The sequence below is a fragment of the Glandiceps talaboti genome, chromosome 8 (genome assembly GCF_964340395.1).
Source record: "Glandiceps talaboti chromosome 8, keGlaTala1.1, whole genome shotgun sequence".
Classification (NCBI taxonomy): Eukaryota; Metazoa; Hemichordata; class Enteropneusta; family Spengelidae; genus Glandiceps; species Glandiceps talaboti.
The window spans coordinates 1,257,533-1,275,238 of NC_135556.1; the positions used below are offsets into that span (position 1 = coordinate 1,257,533).

Below are 17,706 nucleotides of genomic sequence, written 5' to 3' on the forward strand. Positions count from 1 at the left end.
TCAGATTTTTATCACAATTTAACTGGTTCAGGCATGGTGAAATGTCTGTCTGGATGTGTGTGTGTGTGTGTGTGTGTGTACATATGTGTGTTAGTGTGCATATATGCATATGTATGTGTGTGTGTGTGTGTGTGTGTGTGTGAGGTGTGGATGTGAAAAACTTCAAGTCAAAACTGCAGGGATTCTTAGACAGGTGAGCAATTATTCCAAAAATGTATGCAAATATCCCTCAACCAGGACCACGCCCATAGCAACAGCCAAACAATGGTGTATTTCAGAAAGGTGACAACAGGGATTAATAGTGAATAAACATTAAAAAAATGTATGTAAATGTACTTAGCAACAAGACCATGCCCATACCAACAGCCAAATGATCACTTGTATTGCAAAGAAAACAACAGGGATTAATAGACAAATGAATAAACACTCAAAAAATGTATGCAAATATCCTTAGCAGCCATGACCATGCCCATAGCAACAGCCAAATGATGGGTGTATTTCACAAAGATGACAACAGGGATTCTTAGACAAGTGAACAAACATTCAAAAAGTGTATGCAAATATACATAGCAACAAGACCATGCCCATAGCAGCAGCCAAGTGATCACATACCGGGCATATTGCAAAGGTTACATCAGGGATTAATAAACAAATTGAACAAACATTCAAAAAGTGTATGTAAATGTACCTAGCAACAAGGTGACCCCCATAGCAACAGCCATATGATGATGCATATCACCAAGATAACACCAGGGATTCAAAGACAAATGAATGAACATTCAAAAAATGTATGCAGATATGTCTGGCAATATGACCTTGCCCATAGCAACAGCCAAATGATAGCATAAGATAACAACAGGGTTGGATAGGCAACTGGATAGTCATTCAGTAAAAGTACACTTATACCTAGCATGGATTAGCATGTGGATAAACATTTTTTGAAAACTGTACAATTGTGCTATAACACCATTGGCACTATTTTTCAAAAATTGCCAGTCTGAAATTTGGTAGGAATAGTCTTAGGTTCGTTTAGATTGATTAACATGACATGATGATCCAATCAATGATATGCAAATTAGGGCTAGGAATGTGTCTTTTTGGTCAAAAATCTATAATTCCAAAACTACTGAGCAGATGGGACTGAAATTTGGTTTGAGCATTCTTAGGGCTGTTTAGATTCAAAATTGTTCATGACATGATGATCCCTTCTGTCATATGCAAATTAGATTTAAAAGGTGTCAAAATTGAATAATTCAAATACTACTGAACAGATTATGCTGAAAGTTACTGGACATGTATCTTGAGATGTGTAGATAAAGATGTCTTCACAACGTGATGATTCCATAGGCGATATGCAAATTAGGTATAACAATCCCAAATTTGGTCAAAAACTTGGTGGGAATGTTTCTAGAGGTGTTATTCTGCGGTTATTTTTCAAAACATGGTGACACAACTCGACCTAGCAACCATGACTATGCCCTTAGCAATAGTGAATTGATTATGCATATCACAATGATAACAAATGAGATGGGTAGGTAAGTGAATAAAGATCCAAAAAATGTATGCAAATATGCCTAGCAACAAGACCATGCCCATAGCAACAGCCAAATACAACTGTGCTATAACACCAGTGGCACTATTTTTACCCATATTTGGTGATTAATTCCAAGTTTACAGTTACAGTTACTGGTTTATGGTTTACTGTGGACTTTTTGAGAATGTGATGGCACCTTGGTTTGTGAGCAATAAAAAAGTTACTTAGACTTATTTCTGCCAGTTTTTGCCGATATAGGTGAATCATGTTGAGCACTAGCTTTCAGCGGCATTATACGTTTGGTCAGCAGAGCCTTTGCAGAATCTCTACTTTTCATTTTGTTTCAGTTTATTTCTTTTGACGGATACTGATTTAACTTGTCTATTTTCCTATGTTGTACCTACATGTACTTTGCTGTGGTAGACATGCATGTATTTCAAGCAGTTCAATAAATTGACTGTTTGTGAAGTCTGTTACTAGTTAATTAATACTTATTACCAGTTTCTTTCTCACAAACTGGGTGTGCCAGGATATGGATGCTTGCCCAAATATGTATGTGTATGGACGCTTGCCTAAATGTGTATGGACGCTTGCCTAAATGTCTATGGACGCTTGCCTGAATGTGTATGGACGCTAGCCTAAATGTCTATGGACGCTTGCCTAAATGTGTATTATGACTTACAAAGTTGTTACTTTGACGTGATGTGTTAATTTCAATGACTGGTACCAATATTTCTATCTCAATGCAAGTGTCAGCTTTTTTACTATGTGGTTGTTTCTATGTCTGTGTTGTTGTAATTCATCTTTTATGTTGAGTGTGTAGCCGTTTAAGCAACAATATCTGAGAGGAGTCACATGATATTGCTTCCTCAGAGTAGATGTACCACTATTAAACATTTTCATAGTATTTGTATGATTATCCCCCCCCCCCCCCCAATGAAATGCATGACCTCAGGTTTGACTTTGATCTTATACCTAACATCACGTAACCAATGTGTAGCCCATTCCTCAAAACCAGTTTAAGGACAATTGCATCATACTCCTAGCTCTTCCAGACACCAAGATATACAGCATCAAACTATTTCAGAATTTTTCAAGATATCAAATCAGTTGACAAGGTAACATCATTTTGTTGATTTGATAATTTAATTTGTGTAATATAACGTTATCTTTATTGTAATGGTCCGGTGATTTGTTGATAAAAACTGAAAAAATAAGATCTTGAATTTTGACTATGACCTTGACCTTGGATCAAAAAGATCATATGTTCAGTGAGTTTCCTGTCCCCTAAAACCCATGTACAAATACTTCCGTGTCTATAGCATTTGGGGACCTTGAGAACTTCAGTATTGTCATATTTTTCATAATTGCAGATCTTGATATCGGGATTTTGTAATAAAGCAACTCCAAATAGGCTTTTGCTGTATTTTACCTGAAAGACTGTAACATTTGGTATTTTGTGACTTTTGTGAATTTTAATAAAAATGTAGAAAAAATAAGATAATTGAATTTTGACTATGACTTTGACCTTTGATTGGAAAGGTCATATGATCAATGAGTTGCCGTTTCCCCAAACATATATACACATACTTTGGTTGTCATTATAGCACTTCTGGAGCCCGAGATATGACATTTTTAGCACAACTGAACTGAGGTTCAGTATTGCTATAGGGATCGCCGGGGCGTCTGTCTGTCTGTCTGTCTGTCTGTGTGTGTGTAAACAACTTAAAGTCAAAAACCGTTGAACCGATTGCCATGATATTTGGTGGGTCCATTACCTTGGGTGTCTAGTTGGGAAATTGTTCAATCAAAATGATTGCATCACAGGTGTGTGATTTGGGTCAAAAATGTGATTTTTGGTCAAAAAAATTAAACTCAGAAACTACTGTGCAGATTGGTGCAAAATTTGGTGGGAACATTCTTAAGGGGGTGTAAAGTAAGATTTGTTCATGACATGATGAGTCCATCAGTAATATGCAAATTAGGGCTAAAAATGTGTCTTTTTGGTTAAAAATCTATAATTCCAAAAGTACTGAGCAGATTGGGCTGAAATTTAATGGGAATGCATCTAGGGATGTATGGACAAAGAAATATTAAGCATACAATGATTCCATGAGTGATATGCAATTTAGTTGTAAAAATGTTCATTTTTGGTCAAAAACTTGTATCTCAAAAAGTCTGAAACTTGGTGAGATGTTTCTGAAAGTGTTATTCTGGAGATTTTCTTAAAAACATTTTGACAAAATTGGCCCTAGCAACCATGATCATGCCCTTAACAACAACCAAATGGCAATATATTTTGGTCAAATAACAACATCATCTGGTAGGAGGCAAGTGAGTAAACATTCAAAAGATGTATGCAAATTGCCTAGCAACAAGACCACGCCCATGGCAACAGCCAAATAATCACATATATTGCAAAGATAACAACGGGGATTAATAGACAATTGAATAAACATTCAAAAAATGTATGTAAATATGCCTAGCAACAAGACCACACCAATAGCAACAGCCAAATGATCACATATTTTGCAAAGATAATATCAGGAATTCATACACAAGTGAACGAAAACATACACAAATGTATGCAAATATATCTAACAACATGACCACGCCCATAGCAACAGCCAAATGATAGCATATATCGCAAAGATAGCAACATGGTTGGATAGGCAACTGGATAGTCATTCAGCAAATGAACACCTATTGTTAGCATGGACAAGCATATAGATGAACATTTTTAAAAACTGCACAGTTGTGCTACAACAACATTGGCGGTATTTTTACTATTGTAGACAACCTTGACCATTCAATACATAGACTGAATTTACTTTTTACTATTGTGGACAACCTTGACCATAAAAATCATCACTGCAGAATTTATTTAGAGCAACCCTTTGCTTCCTACTTATTGATCATACTAAATTTTTTGCGCCATGTTAACGAAATACCAGTCATTTTATTTGGCTGTACAGTTGAGTTGCACATGATCTAAAAAATTATGTTTAACGAGTTTACCAATAGTAGTCTGGCTGAATGCTTCAGTGGTTTGATTTTAGCGAGGTCATTTCACCGTCGAGTACCCAACAATACTATAAGATAACGTCGTCAACTTTTCACTATCTTCCTGTTTAAATATACTGAAGAAAAAAAAAATTGATAAATTATGGTTACATGCTCCGGTGGAATTGAGTCAGGACAGTTACACTGTCGAGTACACATGATTAAAAGTTTTGTTTCATACTCTTCTCCATGTTACAGTTCGCTATCTTTTATAGTATTTGTCGCATTTCTATGTTTAAATGTCTGTTTCCTTTTTGTGTGACCTGCACCCTTCCTATTCACGTCTTACAAACTCTTGAAAGCTCTCTAGCCATTTTTAAACTACACCACTATTGTAGTTCAAGGACACTCGATCCCATGTCCGTCAATTATGCAAAGCGTGTCATTGAGAATTACTGTAGTCGTATTCACATTCATTTTTATGCTTAAAAAAGGTAGAAAGCATGAAGATTTCTATTTTCGTCTTGAGTAGTGTTGCTGAAAAGAAATTATCGTTCTCCAAAAATGACGAAACTTAGTACATGTATTACTCTCACATTCGTGTTTTTATTCTTAATTATCTGTAGGTTGATAGAACCACAGTGACTATAGCCTATCTGTAGGTTGATAGAACCACAGTGACTATAGCCTTAATTATCTGTAGGTTGATATACTCACAGTAACTATAGCCTTAATTATCTGTAGGTTGATAGAACCACAGTGACTATAACCTTAATTATCTGTAGGTTGATAGAACCACAGTGACTATAGCCTATCGAAAAGCCCATTGTAATAGAGATTTGATATATCTTCTGATCTTTGGGGGTTACTCACTAGGACTAATATCTGAACGAGCAATTATCACTTCGTTTTAGCCAAGCCATTTTCGTACAATCTTGTCCCAAACATATTGCAATGGTATATTTTAGTTGTGCAAATCGTCCTGTGTTATCAATAAATACTGAAACTGCATATATCACTTATATCAGTCTCTGCCAGCCTCAGTTGCAACATTCTGAAAGTGCCTGCAAAAATGTTTTTACTCGTGAATGCACCCAGTACATACAAGAACGAATATGAAATATATGTGAAAAATGTAATTCCTAGAACAGAAGACACTAATTTCGTGGCTATTTTGAAAATAAAGATAAATGGTGGCAAATTGCTGAGAAGAAATAACCTGACAATTAATTGAAAATTTACACCGAATATAATGACAGATTCACATCTTTGGATCCGAATGTGAATCCAAAAAAATATTCAGTCCATAGCTGGCCTGGCCTGTACCTGCGTTTTGTACCTACCGACCGATTGATTAATGTGTTGGGATCTAACTGGCAGAGCTGAAAGACAGAACTCCCAAACCCTAGATGGGCGGACTAAACATCCCTTCCAAGACGTCCCGATATACCACACTATCCTCCGGACTCTATCTCCCTTCACTCCCGTGAAACCAACTGCTCTCCTCAAATCAAAACTAACTACCTGCGATTTGACAGATATGTTCTAATATTACAGTAAAATTTGACAGTGTGGAATGTGGCAGTGATGGGATGTGGAAGTCCATGGTGGTAGTGGCTGAATGTTACAGTAAAATTTGACAGTGTGGAATGTGGCAGTGATGGGATGTGGAAGTCCATGGTGGTAGTGGCTGAATGTTACAGTAAAATTTGATAGTGTGGAATGTGGCAGTGATGGGATGTGGAAGTCCATGGTGGTAGTGGCTGAATGTTACAGTAAAATCTGACAGTGTGGAATGTGGCAGTGATGGGATGTGGAAGTCCCGGGTGGTAGTGGCTGAATCTTACTGGAAAATCGCAAATGTTAGATAATACAATTCATAGTAAACTGTGATCCTCTCCTAATTCCTTTTTCTAAATCATGAACCTCCCATGTACTCGCTGAACTGATTTGTAAAATTGACCCGCCCCCATTCCCCTGTCCACTTCACCTGTAATTACTATAAGCAAACAGGGTTGTGCTCGCTTAAAGAAACATTAACCTACACAATGGTTGCCTTTAGAGTACAGGGCTAGTTGTACTTTCGATGAAGGTCACATTGTGAATGTCAATGAACATGATGAATAATTTGATTCAGCCTTTTCTATACCGTTGTTACCATGATAATAATTAGTTGCGGTCAGCATATCCAGTTTTGTTTTTTTTTACACTTCCGTTGATTTCCATATGACCCGAGTCGTATATTCACATACTCCGAACACATATGTATTTGTCTAAGGTGTATTCAACAGCAGACCGACCTACCAATTACGATTCGAAGGTTTTGAACAAAATAATCAAAAGTGGGAAACCAACATGTCCCTTTTGGGAAAAAACGAACGAACTTAATAAAGTTCAACCCCGATGCAGCTAATCATGTCAAATTGCACACACACACACACACACACACACACACACACACACACACACACACACACACACACACACACACACACACACACACATCACATATATATACATATATATCACGTTGCCATGGCACCCTGTACTATAGAGTGACAATGATAAATGATTGATTAAATAGAGCACTGCGATCCAAAAACTTTCATTGCCACGGCCCTCTTGACCCCATACAAGATTTTAATGGAGGGCTGAACCTTGGTACCACGTCAAAGTACAACCTTACCGAATATTACATTAGCTGTATAGGTAAGATGACAATCGATAGACGGTGAATGACTATAACAGTTCTTAAACGGTTACGTCTCTAATTTTCTATAGCGGTAGTCACATCTGTTTCATGAGATTCCCACCACCGGAAATATTATTTTGATGAGAATGAATGTCCTGAGGAAACAATGTGCCATTGAGTGATCTAATAAATATATGTAGTATACATGTGCCATCTTCAACGCTGAGACACCCCACCCCAACCCCAACCCCAACCCCGTTATCTATAATTGGCTGTCCCGTGGTCATGGCAACAGCATACGGTAGGCCGCGAGAGAACAAACCTATATTCAATTCGGGAGAAAAGTCTGAAAGCGTCGTACAGTGAGCTTTATACCAAGGATTTGATCATGGAACGGGATATCAGTGTAGTTTGCGTCCCTCTTGTCCTGTTTTTCATTCCCTGTGTGCTTGGATATGGAAGTGGAGCACCCTCCTCCGCATACAAGACCATGACACCAGGTCATCTGAATAATAATAATCCGTTGAATCCTCAAGATAATGGAGACAGTCCGTATACTGTGGAAGTAAACGTTACAAAGTATGAGGCTGGAGAGCCAGTTGAAGGTATTTCTATATATTTCGAATCCGAAAGGTATACAGCCAGGTCAGTCTTCCAAGTCAGGGGGGGGGGGGGTACAGGGATAGGCCCGTGGGGATTTGGGGATTGATCTTGTTCAACCGGTCCGTGAATATCCAAATTTGCAAAGCGATGGACAATATTTGAGGTAGAATTTAAAGTCGACGATTGTACTCAATACATGGACACTAAGGGGAGAACCATTTTATTTCTGGGGGCGGGGGTGGACGAATTGGGTATGTCAGCACATTTTTTCACATCACTGTGACAGCAATTTTTTTTCTATTGTCAGTCCTGCATCAAATTATTTTTTCCATGCAATTTTTTTATTTCTCGGTTACCAATTTTGTAACGTGCGGTTCATAACTATACCTACATGTCATTGGTTCACAACTAACTTGTTCTGTTAAGCAACAAGTAATAAGTTGCAGTTTACAATCCATGTTTCTACTATTTACATTTTATGTACAAGAGATAGCTGGTAAAAATTCCATGAGGAGCTGTCTGATCTCACAAATATTGAAAATATTAGCGCCTCCAGAGAAAATGAAATTCGGATTCCCAAATTTTGCTGATTTCAGCCCATCGCAACAATTTTTTTTACTTCTGTCTGTTGGAACAATTTTTTTTCTGAAGCCATTACAGGATCAAATTATTTGTTTTCTCCTTCACATGCTGACAAATCCCTCCCCTCCCCATCATCCAACCCCCTCCCCCACTCGGGAAATCAAACGGTTCTCCCCTAACTCAATTGTCAATATCAACAACAATGTAATGTTAACTTGGTTGAACATTCTGTTGAGCGGTCAAGGTCATACTCAGTGTGATTTTTAGTACAACAAAGTGGAACAAAGGCAATAGACTAGATGTCAAGATATTAAAGATGAACTCCATTTTGTTTCAGTATGTCTTAAATACGAAGCAATTAGACATAAGCAGATTCGACAGTATTATTGGAGACAACCGACCTTTTTTCAAATTCATTGATTTAATGTCCTGTGACAACGAGTTTGTTATTAAGGAACTTGCTGGCCTTTATATCTATAAAGCATTTAAAGTTAGGAATGAAGAGCTATAATTTGTTGATGTGACATTGATCGGATAATGTTACCTTCTCCATTTATTTGTCCATTTAGTTACGTAACGTTTGTGTATGTATGTAACCCTACTTAGGTTTATAACTAGTGGGGGGGACACATTAATATGTGTAGCCGGGAGGGGGTACGAAAATTCTTGGGTTCATTTCGGGGGGGGGGGGGGGCATGACACTTCTTGAGAGCGAGAAGGTGGGGGGGTTGCGAATTTCTTTTGACTAAAATAATTTATCCCCAGCCCCCCCCCCCCCCCCCCGCCGTAAATTCTGATCCCAGCCTTATAACCGGCGGCAAATATCACCAACGACCTTAGTATGGGAAGCCATTCAGGCCAAAAGTATATTGCTCGTACCCGGCGCCTGTCACGAGTAAAAAACAAACAAACAAACTACGAATAACAGACGGAACGTTTTATTTCCAGTTACCATTAAAGGTGGCAAGTATAAGGGCGTTCTAATACAAGCTCGAAAGAAAGATGAAGATGACGATACACCCATCGGTACGTGGATGAATCCTCCAAACAGTACACAACTTATCTCGTGTGAGAATACTGATGATGCTGTAACTCATTCAAGTGATGACGATAAGGACGAGGACTCTGTTTACACATGGAATCCTCCTAATGAGGGTGTTGGGGACGTTGAAATTGTGTAAGTTATCGAGATGTTAAGTGGTCATTTGGATGAGAAATTGGCGTTCAGTTTGGATTTTTCAGTAGATTAGCAATAATTGCACTGTTTTTATTTGATAATGTGAAAGAACATCTTAGACCAAGTCAGTGTTTGTTATCAGCATATTGCATGGTAATCTTAGACCAAGTCGGTGTTTGTTATCAGCATATTGCATGGTAATTGGTCTTCATTATGTGGAGAAGGAATTAGATGTATGTACAGACCGGACATGACGTAGTTAATTTGCCATGTTTGTTTTATAAATACTTCATTACGATAATAACAAACTTTGTAATATTTTTATGAAGTAATTTTTTTCAATTAATAGGTTACAAACACCGACTTAGTCTATATTGTTCCACACGTTTTTTATGTATCATACCAAATATTTCTCATCATTTGTGGCAAATTATTCCCAAATCAAGTACAAAATTAAAGAAATGTTCTGTGATGCTACACAACTCATTAACAGTTGAGGATATGATAAAAGATTAGAAATTTTGATGTCATGTATAGTTATTGTAAAGTGACAAGATGTTCCAGAAGAGTGGGTCTGCTGGAGGGAACGGTACAGCTAGTGACAACATCATGAGAAAGTGACATATCAACAAACTAAAATAGCTGCAAACTAAAACTCTTGTTGTTGCTTGTTTATGTCAGTTGATATTTAGCTCCTCGCGGAAGGATGGTGACTTTGATAATAAGTTTCCTCAAGTGGCCATACATTCGACCTGATACGGTGTTCACACTATCGTGATTACAATGTGATTATATCAACGTAAGGCAACGCTTGTGTGGTCTCATACATTAATTTTAGTTTAATTTCTCACTGTCTTAGTTTGATATATGTATGGTAATGTTCGATATGCACAAAATCAAAGTTTATGAGTGTCATCTTGAGTTAACTACTACCTCTGATGTAGAGGTGTCAGTCATCATGGTTTGATAAAAATTGCAGAAACTAACGTTGATTTCGACAAATAACAGACTTCCCACATTATTTCTGTCACAAATTTATATTACAATATCACGTATCAAAATTCAGAAATTACATTATAACAAATCAGTTTGACTTCCTTTGATGGCAGTGTTACAGTGGCAGAGACTCATGATGTCTACTGGGTCAAGGTATCATCCCCTGGGATAACTGGAGATGGAAGTGGTGCCCAAACAGGTAATCTCTCCCGTTTGTCTTGATGTGTGTCTATATATTGTAATATTGTGCATACATCTTGTATGGCTCTAAATTTCTTATTATGAGTTTTACAAGTGATTTTGTAAATTACAGCAACTTTATAATTTTGTAGTTTTATAATTTGATATCTCGTTCTAAAGTAAAGGAGTCCTTTTTCAATATCATTAGACATAACGGCTAAAACTTATGATTAAAAAATAGTTCTTCTCATGCATAGTAATTCCCAACATAAGCTACTATACTGTATGGCTATTTACCGAGTTAAAACAGTATTTGTAGATATATAATGTTTATATTATGTATGTGTATCATGGAAGGACTGTGAATGAAACACAAATTGTTTTCGTCCACTATGGATATACTAGTATACAATTTCAATCTGGAGTCTGGAGTTTCTGCAAGCTGCACCTTGATGTTTTTTTTATTTCCAATTTTCTTTATTGCAGGGGCATGTCTAAACGTACTTCTAATGGTTGTGGTCTGCATCAGTTCCATTATTCTTCAGTGAAACAAAAGCACATTGTGTTGGATCTTTCACGACCAATTGCTAATATGTGATGGTCCGCAATTATAATTAATAACATTTATAACTTTGTTAGTCACGTGACATTGGTTTGTTACTAGAAGCGAAAATTATATAAGGATTTCCGGCATGCATAGAAGGAGGGAGAGATGATTTAGTATGTGTATAACTTGATATCTCATTTTACAGAGGTGTATAAATTGATATCTCATTTTACAGAGGTGTATAAATTGATATCTCATTTTACAGAGGTGTATAAATTGATATCTCGTACTATAAAAGTAAGTGTATATCTTGATATCTTGTACTAAAGTAGGTGTATATCTTGTACTAAAGTAGGTGTATATCTTGTACTAAAGTACATGTATAACTTGATACCTTGTACTAAAGTAGGTGTATATCTTGATACCTTGTACTAAAGTAGGTGTATAACTTGATACCTTGTACTAAAGTAGGTGTATAACTTGATACCTTGTACTAAAGTAGGTGTATATCTTGTACTAAAGTACATGTATAACTTGATACCTTGTACTAAAGTAGGTGTATAACTTGATACCTTGTACTAAAGTAGGTGTATAACTTGATACCTTGTACTAAAGTAGGTGTATAACTTGATACCTTGTACTAAAGTAGGTGTATAACTTGATACCTTGTACTAAAGTAGGTGTATATCTTGATACCTTGTACTAAAGTAGGTGTATAACTTGATACCTTGTACTAAAGTAGGTGTATAACTTGATACCTTGTACTAAAGTAGGTGTATAACTTGATACCTTGTACTAAAGTAGGTGTATAACTTGATACCTTGTACTAAAGTAGGTGTATAACTTGATACCTTGTACTAAAGTAGGTGTATATCTTGATACCTTGTGGCATGACATATAGTACGTTACCACCTGACAAGATATCTAGATGTTATGGAATAGAATATCCTTGATAAAGAATTTTGATTCGAAACATGGGATTGCATTTATTGATTCGGACTGTTCCTTATGTATTTGTTTGTTTGTTTGTTTGTTTGTTTGTTTGTTTGTTTGACTTTATTTCAACTCGATAAATTGTTGAGCCTCTTCTAACACAATGTCGAGTAAGGGAAATTTACAATATTTACATTAACATATGCAGAAAAATAAATGATGACAAATTAAGAAGTGGGAAAAAATTATAAATATTATATAGAAATCATAATTTTTATAATGATCATGTTTATTTGAATATTAACCACCCTACCTGTGGTAGTTTATGAACATCTGTTGCCATGGTAACCAAAATCACCATAATATGTTAATCATTTTTCCAAAATTTGACATAAAACATTGAAAAAAAGATAATACAGTGAAAAAATTTCCTTGTATTAGACATGTATGTGTTAGTGTTACCTGGTGTAACACATTGTAGAAAATTGGATAGCTGTTTCCATGGAAACATATGGTAGATGTAAAAATTATGTTTTCATTATATACACATACATCTCACAAATAACATTATAAATCTGATAAATATCTTTTTATTTGCACATTGACCCCACTACCAAGGGTAGTTTGTCATGCTAGGTTCAAAAACCGTGGTCATTTAATGAACATCAGTTGCCATGGTAACCAAAATACCCACATTATATTGATTTTTTGAAAAATTAAGCATAAAACATTTTTAAAAAATTCAAATTTAGGAAAAAACATCATTGCTGTTGGCATCTACTAGTTGATGATATCAGGTGTAACAAAGTTTCATGATTTTTGAAATTATCTGTATCATACTTAAGCAATTGTAAAACTCTAACATCGCCTGAATAAATTGTAAATACCTAAAATACCAACAGTCCTTGAGAATTCCATCTACGCAGCTAGCTTCAGTCTTTTATCACAAAATCTTCAAAGTAAGCGTACACATACATTTGAGTACAAGTTGACATGATCGTTGACTCCATACTGTATATTATTATTTGTACTTGGATTTTATCCAATAAAATATTGCCTGCTTTAAATTCTCCAACTCAAGTGACAACACGATGTGCGTATATGCGTATGTACGTATTTCCGGCCGGGTCCCAGTGACACGTGCCAAATTCAAATGATAAGGACACTGAATATAGTTGGGGATCACAGTATCATCGGGAATATCGATATTATTATCCAGAATTTCTGAGTCGTGAAGGCGTGAGGCTTGCTGACCAGTGTTATAAAGATGGTGACTGTTATACTGTGCGCGTGCAAGTCGACTGACGTCACTAGAATGTAATACAATGTAGCAATATATAGCTATCACGGGAATCACACATGTCACGTGCACTGCATTTATGTGTGTATGCAGTGCAGTGGTATGCGGTGTGCGGTACACACATCATATACACAAGCAAGATAGACAATGAAAGCAACCAACTCACTAGCCTATTGTTTACATGACTTTGCCAAACTACTAGGAATAATCATTAATTTACAATTTACACAAACTTGACTTAAAAACAGAAAGGGGCATTGCAAATATTTTGTAATGCATGCGTAGTCCGGATTGTTTGTCTTGCTTTCAAGCAGACTACCGAGAGTTGATTGCTTTTATTTTGATACAATAACATGTACCACTGATGCAATCAATGTAAAAAGACGCAACAATGATGTTGCCATTGTTGTGTCTACCTGGAAAATTACATACATCGCGGTGAAAACACGTTCATAAGGGACATAGCACAGTAGAGTGAATACGTCACGCTCCCACGTCAAAAATCAAAACAAAATAAATAAATAAGTAAATAAATAAAACAAAAATTTTCACTGTAAGATAATCCTAGACATAGTTCTCTTCAGCATGTTCAAATTTTATTTTACGAGACAAAAATAGTCGTAGACGATATACGGCACCATGACACACTGTGTAAGCACAGGTAGTTTTTGGAAAGATGACAAAGCTGCTGCTGTGTGGATGGTAATGAACCCAATCAATAGAAAATGAAATAATTAAAAAAAAAGTGCGTACATAGGTTTAACAGAGATAGTAATCCGACAACATTTTCTGATAACTTTGCTATTTGTGAGGCTAGCTAGTAGCTAGCCACTTCGCTATAACACTGTGAGTAATCAGCATAGCAAACATGAGCCGGCATAGCAAATATATGCTCAAACGGATACATTTTATTGAAAATAGGACCAAAAGGTACCATTCCTCTAAATTGTCTCTCACACAATGCTTTATTATTATATAATATCAAATATCTCACCAGAAGAGGGCAGCAGGTGGTAACGAGCACTGCTACAAAAAAATTGAGGTCACGTATTCGCTTTGAAGCGTCCTGATTGGTTTACTCGATGCCGTGTCCTACCCCTCTGTATTACTAGTTTAAGCAAGGAATACGTTTGAGCTCGAGCATGGCAAGCAGTGCGTCAGCTGTTGCGAGCGAACTAAGCGTCGATTTTGCACTATGATCATGTTCCATTAATGTTGGTAACAGATAAAACATTACAGACTAAATCGATCCGTATACTTTCTTTTCCTTCATTCTTTTTTGGAGTCTTACATATACTATTGACTACTGCCCCCGAACAAAAAAAAAGCTAGTGTTACCGATGAACGGGTTTGTCATTCATTAAAAAGTCACCGTCGGCAACTTACCGACGCAATTTGCATACATTATACTCACTACATTCACATATTTTTTGTGGGTATGGATAGTACTTAATGTGCATAAGCTTGGTTTGTGATCTGAGGCCTAAGTAACACTGTTCTGCTACACGCGGACATGTGAATATATATACAAAAACAAACACGAAGTCATTTTTTTACTGGAAAAGATTTATTTATTATCAGTTCAATACAAAATATACAGGTAACAAGATACATTTTGTAGAAAACGAATCAAAGTAGAAAAAAATATTGAGACTCAGAATGTACATGTATATCAGAATTCTCGTAAGACTTTGGTGACAGTAAATGGTGACTCGGCTCGGTTTATCATGATCAGCCAGTGTTTAAAACTGTAAATTGTGGGCTATTCCCCAAAGAAAATCTAGCACGTGACGATTTTCAAAATCTTGCACTATTGCATGGATTCTGGCTGCAGTATCCTGATACTGTCGACGTTGTGGTTGTGCTGAGTAACCCCGGGGCAATCATTTAGTTGATGACGACGTTGTTTAGTGCCTGCTCACGTTTCAGAATATTGAGAAATCGCCATATATTTGGGTGTCTGATGAGAAGCAACGTTGGCTTGCATTCTGCGGTGCCATTCCTCTATATCATTAATATTGTTGTTGGTTCTTGGTAACTCGTCGTTGATTCGACTATTCATGTTCCACATGGGAAACGTGGGGGTCGTCGCCTGTTGCGTCTTGGTCTTCCAATGTAGTTACTTTCAAAATAATCAACTACCTGCTCAGCATCATCTGGCATATTCTGAGGTAATGTCTCAAACGTATCAATGACTTAAATTATTGTGTCGTAAACAAAAACACCTTCTAAATACTTGTGTAATAAGCACATCGAGATTTGTTAACTGGTTGAAAAGAGAAGAATAATGTTCCAGAAAATTATGTGAATTACGGCGGTAAGTTAAATCATCATGCCGACATTTATGAATAGCGTAACAATTATCACAGATAACAATAGAGTAAAACATGTGAATGTAGTGAGTATAATGTATGCAAATTGCAGCCATAAGTTGCCGATGGTGACTTTTTAATGAATGACAAACCCGTCAGTTGTCTGGGGGGGGGGGGAGGGGCGGTTGTCCTTCGGGGGTAATTGTCCTTCGGGGCAATTGTCCGGGGGCAGTTGTCCGGGGGGGGGGGGCAGTTGTCCTAGAATCTATTAAAATATACTATAAATAAAGTATGTAAATGTTTGAATTGAGCACGAGCCATGATAATGTTGGTAACAGATTAAAGCATTACAAACAAACTGAATCTATTCTATACTTGTTTTGTGGAGTCTGTCATAATATAAACTTATTCTGTGATTAAACTGTTTTCATTGTGTTTTTCAAAGATCAGATACTAGTAAATGTACTTATGCATATCTATCATGATGCCGCTATTTTATTTATTTATTTTTTTCAAATTGTATTTTGCTTTGTTAAATTACCCAGGATACCGAATATATGTAGGCATGTAATAAGCTTATACAATATATTAAGAAATTAGGAACAAGTATCATGTACGATGTAAATGTGACTCTTACACATTAAGCTAATTTGGGCCTATATTATAGAATCATTTTCGGATTGCACTAGAATTGTTGCCTCACGCCCCTGGTCAGATATTAGGGAATTATGTAAATAAGCTACTAATTCCATGGGGTTCCATCGTCCCGAGATGGAAAATGATTTCCTCCTCCTTCAACCTCAATCGATCCTCATTACCAGAAACCTTACAAATTCCTGAAATAGACATATCTGATACACTATGATCGTTAGTAATAAAATGCACAGATACAGGATAGTTACGATTCTTTTGTCTGGTGAGACCGGAGATGTTCAACGAAACGATCACCAAGACGACGAACGCACCTACATACAACCCCCCCCCCCCCCCCATTTCTGGCATCCATGTAATGCAATACTCTATGTTAGTACTGATAGAAGTAAATCTGCTCGTAACAGCAACACTGTTCTTAGGGCAAAAGACATGATTAGTATTAATAATGAAACGACATGTACTACATCGACTACGATCGCATGGAAATGAACCAACATTAACTTCTGATCATACATACATACATACATACATACATACATACATACGCACGCACGCACGCACGCACGCACACACACACACACATACATACATACATACATACATACATACATACATACATACATACATACATAGAAATGCATATGGAACTTGTAAGTCAGTCCGTATAAATAGATGTAAAATTCGACGTTTCGAATACAAATTCTTTATCAAGGTATAATCGGCGAGCTTCAGACATGTTAGGTAAACATCTGAACACATCTGAATGTTATGAAACAGAACGACAACCGCGCGTGATTAACGGTTATACGTGTGAAAATTTCTAATATTCGCACGTACTAAATAGAACCCAATAGAACACGCCTGAAATTTAAAAAAAAAACCCATTAGACTGGGAATGACGTGAATAATCTATTAATTCCAAGGGGTTCCAGTGTTCCAAGACGGAAAATGATTTCCTCTTCCTTTAACCCCAATACTTTCTCATCACCAGAAACCTTACAAATTCCTGAAATAGATATATCTGATACACTGTGATCGTTGGTAATAAAATGCATAGATACGGGATAGTTACGATTCTTTGTTTGAATCTCAATTCTAATAGTTACATCTCCGGTCAGGCGGAGATGTTCCACGAAACGATCACCAAGACGACGTACAGTCGAACCTATATATATATATATAAAACCACATTT

The 17,706-nt window shown here is 36.6% G+C and overlaps 1 protein-coding gene across 1 annotated transcript; it reads left to right on the plus strand.

The window, feature by feature from the left end:
• Positions 1-7,717: 7,717 nt before the first annotated feature.
• On the plus strand, positions 7,718-11,910 carry LOC144439525 (putative defense protein 3). The gene is made up of 4 exons (XM_078128824.1): positions 7,718-7,834; positions 9,363-9,591; positions 10,701-10,786; positions 11,254-11,910. The coding sequence occupies exons 1-4, from the start codon at positions 7,720-7,722 to the stop codon at positions 11,313-11,315; spliced, it is 492 nt and encodes a 163-aa protein (XP_077984950.1). The 5' UTR covers positions 7,718-7,719; the 3' UTR covers positions 11,316-11,910.
• Positions 11,911-17,706: the final 5,796 nt, after the last annotated feature.